General features: G+C 34.8%; 1 protein-coding gene across 1 annotated transcript; it reads right to left on the bottom strand.

Annotated features, from left to right (window-relative positions):
- Positions 1-554: 554 nt before the first annotated feature.
- On the bottom strand, positions 555-23,313 carry LOC133330805 (uncharacterized; the record flags this gene model as incomplete). Its single annotated transcript, XM_061539213.1, has 3 exons — positions 555-909; positions 3,211-3,359; positions 23,133-23,313. Coding segments are annotated over 3 exons (648 nt in total), but the record flags the coding sequence as incomplete, so codon positions are not given.
- Positions 23,314-23,611: the final 298 nt, after the last annotated feature.

Genomic DNA, 23,611 nt, shown 5'->3' with positions numbered 1-23,611 from the left:
ACAAAAAATCCTCTTTGGAATTTTGTTTAGGTATTATTTTCAAAAATTAAAAATATATAATTTTTTTTTCATATACATTATTAATAATATATTTATAATCATCATAAAATTGTGTTAATTAGTAATTGTAGTATATATAGTAATAGTGGTTGTTGTTGTAATAGTATTTATATTTGTTAGTTTAGAGTTCAATGGATTTTTTGTTTAATTAATAATTATTTATAGAAAAATCGCATTAGATAGTTGTTTTAATTTGTTGTTGTTGTAGTTTCTGTTGTAAATAAATATTTGGCTTTTATTTTATATTTATTTTTATTTTTTTGGTCAATAATAAATAGAAATTAAATACATTTTAATTTTTGTTTTTAATTGAGATACAGAAAAAAAATATTTTGAAAAAGTTCAGAAAACCATAACCCCTTCTACTTCCACTAAACGAAAAGGCATTCCAATAACTCATTCCAAAGAGAAATAATTACAAAGAAATATAATTAATTAAAAAATAGAGAAACCAAAACACTCATACATACATAACTCAAATAGTATAGAAACATTACTTCATATTTGAAAAAAAACACAAAGACGTTCTGATTAATATTTTACCTCAGGATCATCAATGTTGCGTTCAATTTCATTATCATTGGGTTTCTTGGCCAATGGCTCACGACGATCATCATCATCTTCTTCGTCATCTAGTTCAGTCTCCTTCTTGGCTTGGTTCGGTTCAGGGCTAGATGTAACTGGTTTATCGTTCTTAGCGGTATCCTCATCATCTCCACCTGTGCGAACGGTCTCCTCAACAGTTTCACCATCTTCCAAGGGACGTACATTGACAACACGCACCTTGAAGACGCTGTGCTCATCACCATATACCGTTTCGTTCACTTCAACCTTGTGGCCATCGATAACCTGGGGGGAATATAAAAAAGAACATGTAAATATCCATTTTTGGAAATCAAAACAAAATTTAAAAGTTGTGTAACATTCATAGGTCTCCCTTGACCTTAATTAATTAGTTCGACTGAGTTCTTGACAAAATATTCTTTAAAATATCCTAAATTTTTTTAAGTACATAAAAAATATTCTTTAAAAATCAACGCCTTGTTAGAGTCCTTGATAAAATATTCTTTAAAAATCCAAGCCTTATTAGAGTCCTTGAAAAAATATTTTTTAAAAATTCCAGCCTTATTAGAGTCCTTGAAAAAATATTCTTAAAAAAATCCACGCCTTGTTTGAGTATATGAAAAAATATTCTTCAAAAAATCCACGCCTTGTTTGAGACGTTGAAAAAATTATTCTTTAAAAAATCCACGCCTTGTTTGAGACGTTGAAAAAAATATTCTTTAAAAAATCTACGCCTTGTTTGAGTCTTTGAAAAAATATTTTTAAAAAAATCACGCCTATTAAAATTGATAATCTCTGAAAGAATATTTTTAAAAAATCCGGGCCTATTAAAATTCAATGATACGAGTATTGATAGTCCTTGAAAAACTATGTTTCAACCAGTAAGGAAAGCTGTAAAGTCGGACTGGGCCGACTATATGATACCCTTCACCACTTTGGATATATTCTACATAATCTCCTAACAGACGTCGTCTTTTCGACAGGTCATTGACATGAAATTGAACAAAAGATATATAAGGAATTTGGTGCACCATTTACATTAAATCGGATGAAATTGTATATGGGAGCTATATCTAAATCTGCACCGATTGTCACGAAACTTAACACATATCATTCTAGGCTTAATTTAGTGCGCAATACCAACTTTCGTGCACATTGAAAGATATTTAGGGACTTTGGCGCATCATTTACCTTAAATCGGACGAAAATATATGGGAGCTATATCTAAATCTGAACAGATATTGCCGAAACTTAACACACATCATTCTCAACTTAATTCAGTGCGCTATAACAAATTTCGTGCAAATCGAAAGATATATAGGGACTTCGGTTCACCATTTACATTAAATCGGACGAAAATATATATGGGAGATATGTCTAAATCTGAACCGATTTTCTTCAATATCAATAGGATTCGTCCTTGGGCCAAAGAAGTGAACTGTACAAAATTTCATCCAAATCGGATCATAAATGCGCCCTGTACTTTATTCACAATTCAACATCTACAGACGGAAGAACGGACGGACATGCCTAAATCGACTCAGAAAGTGATACTATGCATATTCTCGAAAGGAACCATGTGTCTATCTCGTTTCCTTTTGAACCACGTGCACAAAGACATAATACCCTGTACCACAGTGTGGTGAAGGGTATACAAATCCCCGCCTATTGATAGTCCCTGAAAAATATTTTAAAACCAGTGAGCGGAGCAGTATAGTCAGACGGGGCCGACCATACGATACCCCATACAACTACCACAGAAATCCATCTTTCTGCTGAATTTTTTCCGAGCTTGGTTAATATTTCGTGATAGTTGCACCCTCTTGCCCTATTAGAGGTCAACAGCACCTCTTCCTTAGACTGAATATTTTCCGAATATTACCAATATTCTGTACAGTACTTCTAATTACTTGTTCATATACCCTTCACCGTGGGTTGTGTCGTGATGTTCGGCTTATAATGGTAGCCTATAGATCGAATAGAACAAATTTTTGTAATTTTCCACACAAAAGTCAGAGTCCATTTAAAACAGGCATGCTTATTCTTTGGCCCAATCCCCTCCTCCATGTAAAAATTCGAGATGTTTAGGCCATGATTACGGCTTCTGGGGCGACCAGAAAAACTGACAAAAATTAAATATTTGGTCCATGTCATCGCCTAAATATTAACCTTCTTTACCCAAAACAATAGGGGTCTTCATTGGGCCGAACCCATTCTACATGCAAAATTTCGCGACGATTGGTCCATAACTGTGGACTGTATCGTGTTTACAAATTATAATGGACAGGCGGACGGACGGACACACATGTCTAGATCAACTCAGATAGTCGAGATATGACAATCGGTATACTTAAAGGTAGGTCTAGGACCAATATTTCGCGGCGTTACAAACTCTTGGGGCTGAACAAAGCTATAATACCCTGACAACATAGTTGTGTAGGGTATATAAAATCCACGCCTATTGATAGTTCCTGAAAAAATATTTTTAAAAAATGCCATTCCCTAAATATAATTTTTTTTGGATGATGCGGAGAGTCAGTTCCCAATGCCGGTTACACCGCTTTCAAACCCCTTTTGTTCACAAACCTTTACTGTTGATGTTGTGTTACCCTTTTTAGGATCAAAATTGGTCGAAATGCCAAAGGTGTCAGATCCAGAGTTTTCATCGCTGTCATCATCACCACGTCCCAACAGAGAATGGGGCCAGAAGCGAGCACTAAAACGACGGAAAATATCTAAAAATAAAGAAGAAAAAATTCAGAAAACATATTAAATACAGAAATGAAAATAACAACCAGAAACTAAATTGAAAGAAATGTCAATCCATTGCTACTGAGAACTACAACAGCTGTTTGAAATTTACTTTTTTGTAGGATTTTATCTTTTGACTAAATGAAAGAATGTTGTTGTTGGTGTTATTTACCTAACAACGAGAACATTTACTTGTGCACTTTGCAGTCGCTTGTCTTTAGTTAATGCTAATGCATTTATTTGTCGTTGTTGATTTTTTTTCTCCAGTGCTTCTTTTTTTTGTGCTTCTTACGACTTTATAGAAATTCGTTGTAAAAATCTGCTGTACAGTCACACAGTATTTTATTTTTTCGCCTACTTGAAAAATGTTTACAATTGGTATTCATGGTTTTAATTGAAGTGAGAAGATATCTAATATTCTTAGAATGCAATTTTATTTTTCCATGATTTCACTTAAATGGGTGATTTATTTTTAGTTTATTCAAAATTTACCTACTTTGGCTATCAATGCCACTGTGTTCAGGGATTTCCTTTCATTTATTGGCATTAGAGTTACTCTTGGCAACATTTAGATAAATTCGCATTATTTCCAGATGTTTGCTAATTACTGGCATTAAAAATCTTTTATTTGATTAAACATAACACAACGTGCCAACAAGAGATTATTTATTTGCATAAGGAGTTCGAAAGAGAAGCTTTGTATAACGAAGAAGGGAATCTGCACAACTGACAGTTTCTACGGTAGAAGACGAAGGCATTATTTAGGCAATGTTTAATTTTAAAATAAATTTGTAGACTCCAATACACATTTTTGGATTTCTCCTACATCTGACCTCTTTTGTCAGTAGAATTGATATTAGTAATTTTTTCCGGATCAAATTTCCCAAGAATGAACAGTTACGCAATAAAAAGCTGATTTTCTCATTTGACAAATTCTATAGTTGGATTTATCCCATTCTACGTTTTGATTTTATCCCCTAAATATTACCTGATCACCACTTAAAACTATAGGTGTCGTCCTTGACCATAACCAGAACTTCGGTACCTTCATCGGGAATCAAATCTTCCTACTGAAAATGATCAATTCGGTTAAAAAATCGTGCCAAAAATCCTCAAAATACAGAGTAACGAGGGGAATATATAAGGGCTACCAGGAAACAGGGCCAATGTTGATAATTGTTCGTTGGAACATTTTCTCCTCAAAGTGAATAAAAAAAAAAATTGGGAACAATATAACCAAATTCGTTGAAAACCGGCTCATGCTCCCCACAATAACGATCTTTGGGCTGTAGCGCTAGATCGTTATTGTGGGGAGCTTGCGCCGGTTTTCAACGAATTTGGATATATTGTTCCCAATTTTTTTATACCCTTCGCCACACTGTGGTACAGGGTATTATGTCTTTGTGCATATGTTTGTAACAGGCAAAAGGAAACGAGATAGACACATGGTTCCTTTTGAGAATATGCATAGAATCACTTTCTAAGTCGATTTATGCATGTCCGTCCGTCCGTCCGTCTGTCCATGTATTTTTGTGAGCAAAGTACAGGTCGCATTTATGATCCGAATTGGATGAAATTTGGCACAGCTCATTTGTTTGGCCCAAGGACGAACCCTATTGAAATTGTGAAAAATCGGTTCAGATTTAGATATAGCTCCCATATATATATATATATATATATATTTAACCGATTTAATGTAAACGGTCCCTATATATCTTTCGATTTGCACGAAATTTGGTACAGCCTAATCATTTAGGTCTAGAATGATGTCTGCCAAGTTTCGTGAAAATCGGTCCAGATTTAGATATAGCTCCCATATATAGTTTCGCCCGATTTCATGTAAATGGTGCACCAAAATCCCTATATATCTTTCGATTTGCACGAAATTCGGCATAACGTACTGACTTGAGCCTAGAATGATGTCTGCCAAGTTTCGAGAAAATCGGTCGAGATTTAGATAAAGGTCCCATATATAGTTTCGTCCGATTTTATGTAAATGGTGCACCAAAGTCCCTATATATCCAAAGATTTGCAGGAAATTTGGCATAACGTACTGAATTGAGCCTAGAGTGATGTCTGCCAAGTTTCGAGAAAATCGGTCCTTATTTAGATATAGCTCCCATATATAGTTTCGACCGATTTTATGTAAATGGTGCACCAAAGTCCCTATATATCCTTCGCAGGAAATTTGGCATAACGTACTGAACTGAGCCTAGAGTGATGTCTGCCAAGTTTCCAGAATATCGGCCCTGATCGGGAGAATCACTTTCTGAGTCGATTTACGCATGTCCGTCTGTCCGTTCGTCCGTCCGTCCATGTGTTTTTGTTAACAGGTCACATTTGTGATCCGATTTGGATGAAATTTGACACAGTTCACTTATTTGGCCCAAGGACGAACCCTATTTAAATTGGGAAAAGTCGGGCCCCCAGGGCCGCCCCCCTGCATACGTCCCTGCCCTCATAATCTATATTGGGAGAGGATGTAAAAATTTTGCCACTCTGAGTTTTATGTAGAGAAAAAAATTGTATAGCGTACCGAATTGGGTGCAAAATGGCGTCTTCAAAATTTTATTGAAATAGGTTTAGATTTCAATATCGCAATGTCTGCGTTTGCAAAATTAATTCGGCTATGCAGAATAACTTTAACTGGCACAAGATCAGTAAACAGAAATGACACTCGGTACACCAAACAGCATATGTTACTCTCCTACTCCGACGACATCGAAATAATGGGTCGAACATTGCGAGCGGTAATTGCCATCTTTGAACAAATTGAGAAGGAATCTGCCAAAATGGGTGTAGCAGTAAACGTCGAGAATACCAAGCTGATGGCATCAACGCGCAAGACGTTTAGTAGACTCGGACCAACTGTGGAACTTGAGAACTACATCTTCGAGGTAGTGAAAGATTTTATATACCTTGGTACCGCCATAAATAAAACGAATGATATCAGTTTTGAAATTCGGAGAAGGATAGTGTTGGCCAACAGATGCTATTATGGCCTGAGCAAGTAACTCAAAAGCAAGGCTACTTCCCGCCAGACCAAACTCACACTCTACAAGACGCTGATACTACCCGTGATATTATATGGATCTGAAGCATGGGTACTTACGCAAGCAGATGAGACAGCTCTTGCAGTGTTTGAGAGAAAAATTCTCCGAAAGATCAATGGACCGATCTGCGTTGACGGTGAATATCGCCGTCGAATGAACCATGAGTTATACAAGCTATTGTCGGACATCGGCATTGTTAGACGACTACGTTGGCTAGGTCATGTTGTGAGAATGGGTGAAGATGCCCCAGCCTAAAAGGCATATAAAAGCGAACCAGCTGATGGTTCACGCAGAAGGGGAAGACCACGAATAAGATGAAAAAATCAAGTGGAAGACAACATTGCCGAATATGGTCTTTCAAATTGGAATAACTGCGCAAAAGACCGAAGCGCTTGGAAATATTTTTTAGATTTAGGTATATATATTTAATATATTGTCCTCCAATTTCGTGTAAACTGCACGCTAATTTGTGAGTGTAAAATAATGTTTGTAAAACTTTATATAAATCGGTTCAAATGTAATTTAATTTTCAATGTACAACGAAGCAAAATTACGACTTCCGATTATAAGAAAAATTCAAAAAAACACCGAAATTCCGGCTTCATCGTTTTTGGTGGATGCATTAGATGTATCGAAAAATCATACATTAGGACCATATTGCGTAACGGGTATCCTTTTATTTTTATATTATATGGACTATTTGAATATTTCGCGAGTTATGAAGTTGCAAGCCTCAACTTGAAGGAATTTAAAACTTTATTGAATATCCCAATATATATTTTGAAATTATGCACCTTATACCCAACGTTTGTTCGATTGCACAGTGTAAATATGGCTTAATAACATGTGTCAAATACATTTATAGCTCCCATATATATAGTCTTCCAATTCAGTTTTTTTGTTTTGACAAGGCCCATTGGCACATGCCAATTTTCTCAAACGAGATTTACCTATAGCTTTTATACATATTGTTATTAATGTCATGGCTGCACCAAAAGTACATATATAACCAAGTTCATAGAGGGGAACACTTCATAAGTTCGGCTTAAGTCTATATATATTATTGTAGACTAAATAATTCTAGGATCGTCTCTTGTCCAGCGTGGTTTTATATTTGGTTCAAACTATTCGCCCGGAGTTAAGTGCAACACATAGATTCCGAAACCAATTTCAAATATTTAATATAAAAATTTGTTCGTTTTTAAATATTTTAACATTGTCGAATTTCATTTCTCTGTAGACTTAAAATATCCATTTCATACCATTAATAATATAGCAATACCTTTAACAATGTCATTGCCAAGCAAAATAAAAAACCAGTAAGGAAAGTAGTAAAGTCGAACGGGGCCGACTATATGATACCCTTCACCACTTTGGGTATATTCAACAGATGGGATCCTAACGGACGTCGCATTTTTGAAGGGCCATTAACATTAAAATAAACATTTCATTCCGCAACCTATACTAAATTTTGGTCAGATATAGAGTTGCTTCTTACAATGGGAAATTATGTAAATAAATTTAAAGCAAAATATCGAAATCTAAACCGATATCTTCATTTACTTATAAATCCAAATTTCGTGAAAATCGAAGGATATACTTTGGTGCACCATTTACATAAAATCGGACGAATATATATATATATAAATCTGTACCGATTTTCAGGAAATGCCAAATTTCGTGCAAATCGAAGGATATATAGGGACTTTGGTGCACCATTTACATGAAGTCGGACAAAACTATAAATGGGAGCTATATCTAAATCTGGACCGATTTTCTCGAAACTTAACACACGTCATTCTTGACCTAATTCAGTACTTTATGCCAAATTTCGTGCAAATCGAAGCATACATAGGTGCTTTGGTGCCCCATTTACCTTCAATCGGACGAAAATATATATGGGGGCTATATCGAATATAGACCGATTTTCACGAAACTTAGCACACATCATTCTAGACTTAACTCAGTACGCTGTCCTAAATTTCATGCAAATCGAAAGGTATATAGGGACTTTGGTGCACCATTTACATAAAATCGGACAAAACTATATATGGGAGCTATATCCAAATCGAATGATATATAGCGACTTTGGTGCACCATTTACGTTAAATCGGACGAAGTTATAAATGGGAGCTATATCTAAGTCTGAACCAATTTTTGGGAAACTTGGCACACAGCATTCTGCACCTAATTCAGTACTCTATAGCAAATTTCGTGCAAATCGAAAGATATATAGGGACTTTGGGCACCATTTACATGAAATCGGACGAAACTATATATGGGAGCTATATCTAAATCTGGACCGATTTTCTCGAAACTTGGCGGACATCATTCTAGGCTTAATTCAGTACGTTGTGCCAAATTCCGTGCCAATCGAAAGATATATAGGGACTTTGGGGCACCATTTACATGAAATCGGACGAAACTATATATGGGAGCTATATCTAAATCTGGACCGATTTTCATGAAACTTAACACACGTCATTCTTGACCTAATTCAGTACTTTATGCCAAATTTCGTGCAAATCGAAGCATACATAGGTGCTTTGGTGCCCCATTTACCTTCAATCGGACGAAAATATATATGGGGGCTATATCTCAATATAGACCGATTTTCACGAAACTTAGCACACATCATTCTAGACTTAACTCAGTACGCTGTCCTAAATTTCATGCAAATCGAAAGGTATATAGGGACTTTGGTGCACCATTTACATAAAATCGGACAAAACTATATATGGGAGCTATATCCAAATCGAATGATATATAGCGACTTTGGTGCACCATTTACGTTAAATCGGACGAAGTTATAAATGGGAGCTATATCTAAGTCTGAACCAATTTTTGGGAAACTTGGCACACAGCATTCTGCACCTAATTCAGTACTCTATAGCAAATTTCGTGCAAATCGAAAGATATATAGGGACTTTGGGCACCATTTACATGAAATCGGACGAAACTATATATGGGAGCTATATCTAAATCTGGACCAATTTTCTCGAAACTTGGCAGACATCATTCTAGACTCAATTCAGTACGTTATGCCTAATTTAGTGCAAATCGAAGGATATATAGGGACTTTGGCACACCATTTACATGAAATCGGACGAAACTATATATGGGAGCTATATCTAAATCTGGACCGATTTTCTCGAAACTTGGCGGACATCATTCTAGGCTTAATTCAATACGTTGTGCCAAATTCCGTGCCAATCGAAAGATATATAGGGACTTTGGGGCACCATTTACATGAAATCGGACGAAACTATATATGGGAGCTATATCTAAATCTGGACCGATTTTCATGAAACTTGGCAGACATCATTCTAGACCTAAATGATAAGGCTATACCAAATTTCGTGCAAATCGAAAGATATATAGGGACCGTTTACATTACGTCCTTGGGTCGAATGAGTGACCTATGCCAAATTTCATCCAATTCGGATCATAAATGCGACCTGTACTTTGTTTACAATTTAACATGGACAGACAGACAGACGGACGGACATGCATAAATCGACTTAGAAAGTGATTCTATGCATATTCTCAAAAGGAACCATGTGTCTATCTCGTTTCCTTTTGCCTGTTACAAACATATGCACAAAGACATAATACCCTGTACCACAGTGTGGTGAAGGGTATAAAAATAAATATGAGGTTTCCTTTATGTCTTTTTCAACATTTATTTCTTGTTATATACCACCACCAATCATAAAAATAAACCCCAATAACATTTAAAAGTATTACCGGTTATTTTGCAGACAGGTCACATGTAACACTGGGGAAAACAATAAATCTAGCTCCCCAATACTATTCTGTCCTATTATATGACATACGCACTCACTAACAGAGAACAAGAACTAAGACATAGCAAAAATACATATATTTCTATCAATTGAGACAAAGCAAAAAAAAAAAACAAAAAGTTGAAAACAAGAGTTGAAGTTAAAATGTGTGTATCTCAACATCTTTTCAGTTACTGCTCAGGTGAAACATAATTCCGTTTGGGTTTTAGTTCTATTTCAATGTGAATAGAAAACCCCAAACAGAAATACTCCATACTAATGGTGAGAAGGGGCTTATATTGATTTTAAATGTTGCCCCATTAAAATTGGAATTGTTATTATTGTTATTGTTGTAGTTTTCATTCTTCTACTGATTGTTAGTCCTTATTGTTAGCTATCTAAAATTTTATAATGACTTAATGTTTTGTATTTTCAGCTGTGTGTGTATGTGTTGGTGAGTGAGTGTTTGTATGTGAGTGTGTTTGTGCATAAATCCTTAGAGAACATTTATGATTTGATTTACTGCCTTTTGGGGGGCTAAAAACTCAGATGTCTGAACATTAGCAAGAATTTACCACACATTTATTTATGGACATTAGATGAAATATTGAGGGTTTGTGGAGAAAAAAAAAACACAAATGATGTTGGTTTATGTTGGCCAATGAAGTACTCTATTATAGAATTATGAATAAATATGCTGGATCTTCAAAAATAATTAAGTGTGATTATTGTTGGTAAGTTAAATGAAAACAATTCATAGTTAAATGTAAAGTGAAGCTACTAAATTAAATGTACACCTGAGTTTCAAAATAATATGACGATTGAAGATAAATAGAAAGCAATTAAAACTTGTCCACGTTAGACACCTGATTCACGATATGAACATCAATTAAACGGGGCATCTACACCTCTAAAATTTGATTATTGCGATAAAACTTGGCACAATTATTTATTTGGGCCCAACTCTTTTTTCACCGACCAAAACTTAGAATTTGTGGGTTAACCGTGGTCGAGCTCTGACTCAAAAATTTATTCGTTCAAAAATCCACGCCTTGCTGGTCCTTGAAAAATTATTCGTTGAAAAATCCACGCCTTGCTGGCCCTTGAAAAATTATTCGTTGAAAAATCCACGCCTTGCTGGCCCTTGAAAAATTATTCTTTGAAAAATCCTCCGACTACTGATGAATTGTTTTCTATAGAACAAAATCTCCTCCGACTACTGAAGATTTTTTCTGTAGAAAAAAAATTATCTGGAAAAAATTCTCCACCGACTACTGAAGATTTTTTCTATAGAAAAATTTCTGACTATTGACGAATATTTTTCTTTAGACCACTGAGGATTTTTTTCTATAGAAAAAATCTTCTCCGACTACTTACGATTTTTTTTCTATATGAAAAAATGTCCTCCGACTACTGACGATTTTTTTTTCTGTAGAAAAAAATGTGCTCCGACTACAGACGAATTTGTTTCTATAGAAAAAATGTCCTCCGACTACAGACATATTTTCATACCCTTCACCACACTGTGGTACAGGATATTATGTCTTTGTGCATATGTTTGTAACAGGCAAAAATAATACAGATAGACCCATGGTTCCTTTTGAGAATATGCATAGAATCACTTTCTGAGACGATTTATGCTTGTCCGTCCGTCTGTCCATGTTAAATTGTAAACAAAGTACAGGTTGCATTTATGATCCGAATTGGATGCAATTTGGCATAGGTCACTTATTTGACCCAAGGACGAACCCTATTAAAATTAAGAAAAATAGGTTCAGATTTAGATATAGCTCCCACATATATTTTTGGCCGATTTAATGTAAATGGCCCCTATATATCTTTTGAATTGCACGAAATTTGGTACAGCGTACTGAATTAGGTCTAGAATGATGTGTGTTAAGTTTCCTGAAAATCGGTCCATATTTAATGTAAATGGTGTACCAAAGTCCCTATATATCTCTCGATTTGAACGAAAGTTGGCATAGCGTACATAATTGAGTCTAGAATGATTTCTGCCCAGTCCGACTTTACTACTTTCCTTATTGGTTTTCTATAGACTACTGAGGATTTTTTTTTCCATAGAAAAAATCTTCTTTATGACGATTTTTTTTCTATTGGAAAAAATGTCCTCCGATAACTGACGAATTTTTGTCAATAAAATAAAAATTCATGTGGCTGGTGACGATTTTTTGTTTTGTTTTTTTATGTCCTTTTATGTCCTTTTTTATAGAAAAATTTTCCTCAACCATTGACATTTTTTCTATAGAAAAAATTTCCTCGACTACTGACAATTTTTTCTGTTAAACAATTTTCTCTCCAGACTATTCGGACTACTGTCAAATTTTTGTATAGAATTGACTTTTTTCCTTTAAAAAATCCACGGCTTTTGAAGGCCCCGAAAAAACATTCTTAAAAATCTACGACTTCTGTAAGTTATTACAACATATTCTTTCAAGTCCACACTTTCTGTAAGTCCTTTAAAAAGTATTCTCTAAAATACAGGCGTTCTGTAAGACCTTCAAAAAATATTTTTTAAAATCCACGCCATCTGTAAGTGATTGAAATTATATTGATAAAAAATCCTCGCCTTCTGCAAGTGCTTGAAAAAATATTGTTAGAAAATCCTCGCCTTCTGTAAGGTTCAGGAAAAATTATTCTAACCCTATAAACAATAGACTTCGATTTGTTTAAGGGGTTACACACTTTTATTATTTTGCAAACAATTGAGCTGTTCGAATTTTGTTATGTAGGGTATCAACCCGAAGTACAATATATCGCCTTTGGGGATACAACTTTTTAATAGACAATTCTAAATCATTCTTAGCCACACAGATAAACAATAATGAATACCAATTTAAAATAGAAAAACAAAATAAATTTTATTGTGAAATACAAGACATTTTTATGGCCAAAGGGGGTAACCATAAATAATAATAATAAGAATAATACAATAAAGATATCGTATGTGTAAAAATAAATAACATGAAATATTTTCCCATTTACTAAAGATGTGTGAATGGATGTCCATAAATAATAAAAACAACACACATTCACCCACAACAAAAATCTTAAACTTTTTTAAATACACATATGTATTTGTTCTATAATTATGTGTTTTCCTTTTAGTTATTTACATTAAAAATTAGCACAGACAGACACACATTAACCTTCCACCTTCAGCCTAGAATCGTTAACACCGTTTGCTATTTTTCCCCTTGTTATGTTATATTTTCTTTTCATTTTTCTGTCACATACAAATAATTATATAATTATTTACACATCATTTGCCCTCAGGCATTCCAAACCGTAAGGGGGAAGCCTCTAACCCACAAAATCTCAAAGAAAGCACAAACACACCCATTCTACCCCGACACAAAACCATGGCATTCTTTTTTTCCACACTTTGTGTCATAAGAATTATGTCAAGTATTTTGCTTTGCTGTCTCTTCTTCTTATTATTTTCTCATTCTCATTCATGTACCTCATCGACCTGCTAAATGTCATCTGACAGTCACCAGGCAGAGAAGAGACAACATCACTATTTAATGCCTTTCCATGTCAGTGGTCATCAAATAGCTCATTGTTGCATGTTGCGTGTTCTAGAATCCCCTTAGAGGAACTTAGAGGCGGTTTCGGGGGCACATACCAACTGATACACAGCTATTCTGTCACATTTACCTTGAAATCGTATTTACATGTCGTATAAGGTTTCATTTAAATTCTGGCTTAACAATATTGTCGTGTTGTCACTTGTTTTTTCCTTTTAGGCATGTTACCATTAATAGTTCGAATGACAAAAAAAAAAAAAAAAACAAAAACAATATTGAATCTATGCCAAAATGTCATTACAAAATGTTTTCGGGTTTTGTTGTTGTTTTGAAATCTAATACACATACACAACATTTAGTTAAGGCGTCTACATCCAATTTAACATTTGTTGTAATTTCCTAATGAAGCGTGGACAAATGTATGCAAATTACAAGTGGACTTGTTCGAAGGGGGAATATATATGGCATGGGAGAGTATATTAATAATTCGAAATATAGAACAACAACTATATTTGGAACAAGAGGTAAGGACATTTTGTTTTATTTGATGGAATGCAGAATATTCGAATATCAAGGATTTGTTTAAGGAGTTAGTACCGAATCTTCTAATTTTCATTACACGTCCTTTAAAAATATTTACTGATTGGGAAAATATTATCGGCTTAAGGACTAGGAAACATGGGTGATGACTAGGAATGACCTTTGTAGAAATGGATAATGGTATTTCTGAATTAAATGTTAGCATTTTTGGGTTCTCGTTTAGAGAACTGAAGATATAATAAAACAGAAATGGCAGAAGGTTGTGCCACTTACACTGTACTGTATTAAGAACCCTGGAGGAAATATTCGCCATAAATCAAGTTTTTTAGATATTGTGGGATTAATTTTTGCTTGTATATCTTAAGTCCACGAAGAAAAAGCTTTATATCTTTGTTTCAGGCTATTGCTGGTCATTTTTGAGATGACATCGCTGCTGTCAAATCGAATGAAGGCATATCCAACTTCTTTCTCGGGCCCTTTGTGCGTATTATGTTATTGAACCGTAAAGTAAATATAACAAGCCGTGATTTTTGACTAACAAATATTCTACAACAATGTCCCTCATAAGATTTAGATATTGTCCTCAAAGAAAAATAATCAATATTAATTTGTTTTCATCAACCGTTTCCATTTTACCTGACCCTTGTTCAGAAAAGTGTATATATACGAACACTAATACATTTGTGAAAAAATTATACATTATAGTCTAGTTGATTTGAATGTGATAAAAAAGGATTTTAGCTTTTAATTAATATGGATCGCTTCATTAAAACCAATTCGAAACATTAGCTATCCGGATCTGTCTCCTGTCTCTTTTTATGGTAAATATCTCCGACAAATCGAAATTTAGTGTCCATAGATATGTTTTCCGAGCAAGGATCGAGTAAAAATGGAAAGGGGAAAAACACACGAATATCGATTGCGGATATTGGAGATCCTATATAAAATCGTATGGGCGACATTTTTGTAGAATGTCGTCTTGCGGTATTTAGTTAATGGTTCAAGAAAAAAAGACGGAAAGGCGAATAAGGACTTGATATAGAAGGAGCATTATATCCTCAGTCTTATGGACCAACAGGCGTGGATTTTTATATCCTCAGCCTTGTGGCTAATGAGGGTATGTACACTTTGATACGGTGAAAATTTGCCTCATCAAAATATTGTTTTTAGACCCCCTGTTTCTTTGGACAAAATCTGTCCGTCTGTCTGGCCGGCTGGTAAGCACGATAACTCTCGAAGGGAGTAACCGATTTCAGCCAAACTTTACACATCTTAACATTTCTTCCAACCTTAGTTCAAGTTCGAAGATGGGGAATATCGGTCCACTCCTTCTGGTACCTCCACACAAAATGGTCAAAATTGTGGAAAAAATTAATTCTATAATATGATGCGAATTATCCGATTTGAACCAAACTTTGCATAATCTATTATCTATACCTAGCCTAGACGAGGTCCGAAGATGTGATTCATTGGTCCAGTCCTTCTGGTACCTTCACCACAAGGGGTCAACATTTTTTTATATTTATAAATTCAACATCAGGCGATTGGAATGTCCGATTTTAACCAAACTCAGCACAACCTATTACCATTACCAAGCCTAGATCAAGTTTGAAGATGGGACTCATTAGTACACCCCTTCTGGTACCTCCCACACAAATAGTCTACATTTTTCATATTTATGAATCCAATATCAGGCGATTGGAATGTCCGATAACGCGTAGACGTTATACGACTAAGTTAACCCTAAGGAGGTTGGTCGACTAGTGAACGCTGTGGTTCATGCAATCGCAGAGGATTGCGGTGATCGGTTTACATATTCCAATGGAAGAAAAGGTCAAGCAAGGAGAGCAAAACAGCAACAAACACCGCTCGGTGGCTTCTGCACTCTACAGTCTCCGCAGAGGGAACTTGCCGAGGAGATGCCCGTGGTGTCAAACGTAATAACGTCATTCTAATCTGAATTTGATACGATGTGCAACATTTCGTGCCAATGGGACAAATGTTGGGAGTTCGGTGCACCATTTACCTAAAATCGGACGAAAATATATATATGTGGGAGCTATATCTAAATCGAAACCGATTTTCACGAAACTTAACACACATCATTCTAGACTTAATTTAGTACGCCATGCCAAATTTCGTGCAAATCGAAAGATATTTAGGGACTTTGGTACAGCGTTAACATTAAATCGTACGAAAATATATATGGAAGTTTATCTAAATCTGAACCGATTTTCCCGAAACTTATCACACGTTATTCTAGACTCGTGCCACATAATGAATATACACAATAAAATCTTACACATAATTCGGTTTAAAAACGTATCAAAAGCCACCAAATTCCGATTATGTGAGAGCACGGTTATATGGGGGCATTCGTAAAAAAATTACCAATATTTATAAGTTTTGATAGGAAGATGTGTCACCAAATCTAAACTCAACATACCAAATTACAGCAAACTTGGTTAAGAACATGTACAAAATCCCCAAAATATCGACAATTCAATTCCAAATATCCTATGAGTAGTAGCAGTGTATGTGCCAAATTTCCAAGCTCTATCTTAAATATTGCGAGCTCTATCGTGATTTCAACAGACATATGGAAGGACGGACATACTGTCGTCCATGTTTCGGTATAAAATAACGAAACATGGATCTGCATTTCAACATTACCTACACTTTGGAGGAAAAATGCGACAAAAGTCCTAAAAATACTGACAATGGTGCGGAATATGTATATATTGATATGTCAAAACATGGAACTGTATTCATCATTTTCGGAATAGATGTATGACAGCCACAAAAAAAATCGGAACGGAACGACAAATTACGGTCACTTTGGTAAAGAAATAATACCAAAATATGCGACGGTACAGTTTTATGACGGTACAGTTTTATGGGATGTATTTGTAACTGTAAAACATATTTAGTAAAATTTTTGGAAACCGGAGGGAGTGTTCCGAATGAAAATACTTAAAAAATCTACATGGAAGAGAGATATAACCAATATATAACACCAAAAGATCTAAGCGAAATGTATGTGTCCAATTTCGAGAAATTTAAAATTATATTTCCCATTAATCCACAAGCATTCTCTTCATGACCCAAAAATATTCGTGGAAATCCGAGTGCTTTAAACATGTTAACCATACCGAAGTATATTTTGAAAACTATTTTAAAAACAATTTACTCACAATGAAATAAAAAATTAAACAATAAACTATAAGTTTTTGTTTAATTTTAATAAAAAAATATCCAAATTTATTTTGAACACAGACACAATAAAATATAACTCCAGCACCTATAAATTCTGAAAAGTTTTTTAGTGTGAGTTGTGTATGTGTCAATGTTAAGGACACTTTGGAGTGAGAGCGTGGGTGTGTAGCATCGTCACCAACAATGACATTGAGTAGCAACGACGACAATGTCTAAAATCCCCTGACGATAGGTCGTTATATTTACAAATGCAATTTAATATGACCTTTTAAGCCATCAGACGCACACACACACACACCGATCCATTTAAGCAAGCACATACACACACACATAGCCACCATATCAACCAAACGGGTATTATCAAACGAAGTTCAGTTCATATGACACCTATACCACATAAAATCACATTTTACCATATGCTCCGGCAGGCGGGTTTTGTATCCTTATGCCCCTCGTGTTATGTTGTTGTCTGTATTTCCTACTAACTACAACGAGCAGGTGCCTATTCGCCTATGTATGGATACATGGATGTGTGTGTGCGTGTGATTCGAATGTCTGGCCGGATTGTTGGTGTAATAAAATTCGAATTAATTAAAATTTTATGTTGCGTAAAATTGTCACCTCACAATGTGCAAATGTTGCATATTGTCAACGATTTTCGACATCATCACATCTCATCTCTCTCACATGTTATCTCGCTCGGTGATGGTGGCGGGGCAGGCAGCAATGGACAGAATATCAGCAGCAACTCCATTGATGGTAATCTGTGATGATGCCACAACACGATACACGTAAGTCATTTAGTGATAGAGAGAGAGAGAGAGCGGTCGAGGGGGAAAGAGACACAGCCGAAGGGGGAAGAGAGCAACTAAGAGCACTTGTATGATATCAATAGCAGTGCTGATATCATCCACACATTCAATATACCAGTCGGCTTTTGCTGCAAATAATGGCATGTCCTTTATCTGTGTGTGTGTCCTTTATCTGTGTGTGTCTGTCTGTATATGTGTTTATGTGACTGTGACTATTATTGCATTTAATGTTTTTGCACTAATTTTATTCCCATATCTTTACGAATTCGATCTCGTTTTTATTCAATTGCTTATTATTTCGACGTTGTTGTTTTTATTCGTTTCAGTTTTTTCATTTTTTTTTCAACAAACAATTATTGAATTTCATGTTGTAAAATTAATTATATCAATCGCGTCTCCTTGTTGTTATTGCTTTATGCACTGCCTGTGTGTATGTGTGTGTTTGACTGCCCTTCTCACTCGCATATGCATATCTGCTGGATATTTATTCAATTGCTATCATTGTTCTTCTTCTTTATTTTTTGGAATTGAATCCGCTTAAGTGATGAAAACTTTATCGCCAGGATAAAGACATTTTTACACATTTTCAACCTTCAGATATATTTTTTTCACTCATTTTTTAACGCTGTCATTAAAGCATTTTTTAACGTTGAAGTATATCGAAATTATTATTTCTCCGAGAAACGCTTTTGTTGTTGTTTTTTTATTATTTCAGTTGTCATGCATACAATTAATGAAAGTGTTAACAAGACTACTTTCTGAAACAGCGAGATAGCTGCTGAGCAGGGCAAAAAAAGAAAGTGACAAGTTCAACACATCATGTCATGGTTGGTTGGTCATTGTCCATTGGAGCGTATGAATATTTATGTTAATTGGCTTACCGTGCGTATGATTGACGTGGTTAAGTATACGCCAGGCATGGTTGTCTTGACATGTTTTAATTATAACACTTCAAGTTGTATAAACTAATAAAAAATTGATTGCAAGAATGAAATATTAAAATATTTTAAATAAATATTTTTTTAATTTTATCTTTAAAATCGGATCAATGCGAAAAAAATCACTACGAAAATATAAGTAAATATTATAAAATTATATTGGAAAATTGAAGTTATTAACCCTCCGAGAAACCCAAATATTGAATTGCAGCCATTTCACTATATAGAAAATAGGACGATAACGTTAACTTTTGGGACGGTACCAAAACTATTTTTATACTATTTTTTATACCCTTAACCACACTGTGGTACTGGGTACTATGTCTTAAGATATGCTCACATATATATTATCGTCTGATTTTATATCTTATATCTTTAGATTTGCACGAATTTTGGCATAGCGTACTGAATTAAGTCTAGAATGATGTGTGATAAGTTTCGTGAAATCGGTTCGGACTTAGATATAGCTCCCATATATATTTCCGCCGATTTTATGTTAATGGAGTACCCTATGAAATTTCAAGTGAAAATCTCAATAACACTTGTAGATATAGCCGATTTATTTTGCCAGTATCAAGTGACGACAAGAAGCCTTTAAACGCATTTTCTCCAAACAGCGTTTTTGTGCCCGATAACTCAAAAACTAATAATCCGATCGATTCCAAACTGTTTCTCTGTGAGTGTATAGCTATCGAATGAACTGGGATAAATATAATCGGTCAAGATTGGTGTAGCGCGGGTGTAGCGTCCCTTAAATAGATTAGTCCCATTGTATGCAAACGACTCTAAATCTGCCCGAATAAAATTTAGTATAGGTTGCAGAAACGCATGTGCATGGATCGATGTTGATCGGTTCACTTATAGATAAAGATCACATATTTAAGTTCGTTCAATCAAAATTCCTTCGAGGGAACATTGACATGAAAGTGTTAGGATACAACTGTAGGCTATACCCAATGTGGTAAATGGTATCATATAGTCGGCCCAGTCCGACTTTACGACTTTCCTTACTGATTTAATTTAGAGATTTGTTATGATCAAAAATACAAACTGAATTAAATTTGCAATATACTCCCCACCTTATGGTGGAAGTTGAGAATGTATCAATCAATGTTGTCGACAGATATATACCATCCTTTTTTACAGGTAAGCAATTTTTGTTGGGGGGTTAGGCAATTTTACTACTTCTATACTTAAGTTGTAAAAAATTTTTGGGGAATGTATTAGAAAAATGGACCACATAGATATTGGGAAGTTACCAGATTTGATGTTGGTTTGGCAAAACTATTAAAACGGGCAATTGATGGACTAAGTCGGTTTCTCTTTGATCTTCATATAAAATCACAAACTTTACTCTTTGTGGGAGAAGAAGTAAAAATATTACGATGTCAGTGTTTGGATCAAATCGCATACTCATTCATACGATAGTTAGAAATGTTCAAAATTTTGGCCTCATGTGAATTAGGCACCAGAAGGAGTGGACCGATAAATAGAAATAGACCGATAAACGAACTCTTATGATATTCAAAATTCCAGAAGGAGTAGATCAATATATATATAGATATATTCTGCAAAGATTGGATCAAATCCTTTACTCTCATAGTAGTTATTGTGAACACCAGACAGGTGAACAGACCAAAGAATGGACAATTCTTAATCGCTTTAAAATTGTTTGTAAAAAAATTTGTTCAATAATAATTGTGGTCAAAACCTACTCCTTAGTCGTAACAATGTATGTAGCCGTGAGGCGGACGTGATATGACAAAAAAATACAGTGAGCGGAGCGGTATAGTCGGACGGGGCCGACCATATGATACCCTACACAACTAAGAGGCAGGGTAATATTTTGTCATATTTGCAACCTGTTAACGGATTCGAAGTCAACAGCTCCTCTATCTTACCCTGGCATCCCAGATGTTTGGGTTCATTTGAGCCGCTAAGTATTGATCGAACAGCCCTTCTAAATTTATGATGTTCGGCTTTCAATTTTGGCATCGATCCCCTAAATAGCCTCTGATCAACACCGAAAATTATAGACGTCGTCCTTGATCATAATCAGATCTATGTAAATATTTAGGTTTTACTCCCCTATATAAGTATATAATTGGCATCAACCACTGCTCTTGGATATACTGTCAATTTCTCCCACCTATATTCTTCAGAAGGAAATGTATATGCCGTAGAATGCAATTTTTTCAATTTTTCAATTGTGACCTTTAGAGCGGTCAGAAAAACAGACAAACATATTTTTGTTTGTCCATTTGTCCCTTACATATTAACGGATCATTATCAAAAACAATATAGGTCTCCTTTGTCTAGAAGCGACCCTTCTTGTTAAATTGCGTGACGATAACTGTGGCCTATATTGTGTTAACAAATTATAATGGATAGACATACAGTAGTCGAGATATGACGATTGATATACTAAAATGTAGATCTAGGAACACACGTTATTAAAACCTGACAATATAATTATATTTTATTTTATGGAAATTATTTACTTCAGTAGTGTTGGCGGATTATTTGGGATACCTTGTTGACCACGAAGTCAGGCGCCAACGAAACGAACTTCTCATTGGGGTCGTATCGCTGGTAACAAAAGAACTTCGAATTGTCACAAGAGACATTTGGGTTTGAAAGGTTTTTTGTAAAGAAGCTATAAATAGCTTCTGGGGAGAATATCCCAACAAAAAACTAAGGGAACTGATGAGGATCAGTGGCGAGATCCGAAACTATAGTCTTCCCTGCCTACCCCTTGGCGGACAATGCCCTACATTCCCCACTAATAAATATTTTTTTTTTATAAAAACAACAAACTGGGATTCAGCCTGACTATTTTGAAAAAAAAAAAAAACAAAACAAAACAAAAAAAAGGAAACTATTTACTCTCTTAGAACCCAGAACACCGAAGTTCAGATCATCGTTTGCTTTATTATCTCATTGTATAGTTCCATCGAAGGAGAAGGCTTATTTGTCTACATGTATCAATGACGTTTAGAATATTACGAAATATACTTCAAAATATGCAAATTCGGGCTATACCGATTGAAATCTCATCGATCTGAGAGTGATCGGTAATTTCAAATAAATGAGATTTGTTACCGACCGAATAAATGAGGCTTGTTACCGACCAAACGACATAGCTTTGATATAAACGTTCCGCCCAATTTTTATTATTTTTAGGGTCTTGGCATTTCTGGTCTTTGGCTGGCATACATCTGCACAGAAAATGATCATTAATGGTTTTGGAATGGAAGATTTTTTAAAAGAAAAGGGTCTAATTTAGCATTTCAATTGACTAGATTTGAAAAATTACAAAATGACTGTAAATCGGCAAGCTACATTCTTCACAGAGCTTTATCAAAAGAAATGTCTTGGATGTCAATCTACACATTCACAAAAAAATGCCATATTTCATTTATAAGTATTTTCAGAACGGGTTCAATTTTTAGAGAGAATCTGCTCTCCAAAACATATAACAATAATAATTAGGTATAGTTCCCATTGTTGAGAATATATTCAACGAGATATTTAAATTGACGTATTCTGCTTGTTCCTTATCAAATTTTCTAGAAGAGGGACATTATAAGACCTCCAAACGGGAAGTAAGATATACAGAGGTATAGGATTTATTAGACAATTGTATGATATATACCGATTTAAAACAGAAAAATCAAGTAGAAACAATGAGTTAAGGTCTACGGTCAACTTGACGAACTCCACCAATTTCCACCATATTAATAAACATTTTTATGCAAGGTTACACTAAATCAAATCAAAATCTGGACTCTATTCAGATTTTATGAAATTTCTAAATATTTGTGCAAAAGTTTTTTTTTCACAAAATATAATTGGTATAACTTACCATCAAATGAATCAAAGAATCCGAAATTCAAAATAGAGGGATTTGGTTGCAGGAAAGGATAACCCGAAGCGGTATCAATGACACCCTTAAAATCCTTAAAGTCACCATCATCATCGTCGGCCTTAGTTGAGACACGGCGGGGATAGCCAATCACTTCAGCATCATCACTTGGATTGCGTGCTAGAAAAATAAAACAACAATTTTTTAATCATTAATTTTATGTTCTTAATTAAAATATCAAAATTATAATTAAATAAAAAATGTGAATATTTTAAATTTATTACAACATTGCCTAAACTCAATCGAGCCTTTCAAAATTAAATTTTTTTTCGCAAACCAAAAAACAATTTTAATTTCTCCCAAGTCGTCTCAGATGATTAATCATTTGAATGATTAATGAAAACCGGTGGGCAAGAAAACTTTTGACGGCCACCGTCTTTCCTTTTTGTCTGAAAGGATTACAAAGCTGTTACTCACAT

This window comes from Musca vetustissima, unplaced genomic scaffold (genome assembly GCF_032173495.1).
Source record: "Musca vetustissima isolate MV318-11 ecotype Yass unplaced genomic scaffold, APGP_CSIRO_Mvet_v1 utg34591, whole genome shotgun sequence".
NCBI classification, from domain to species: domain Eukaryota; kingdom Metazoa; phylum Arthropoda; class Insecta; order Diptera; family Muscidae; genus Musca; species Musca vetustissima.
This window is presented reverse-complemented; position numbering and strand designations above follow the sequence as displayed.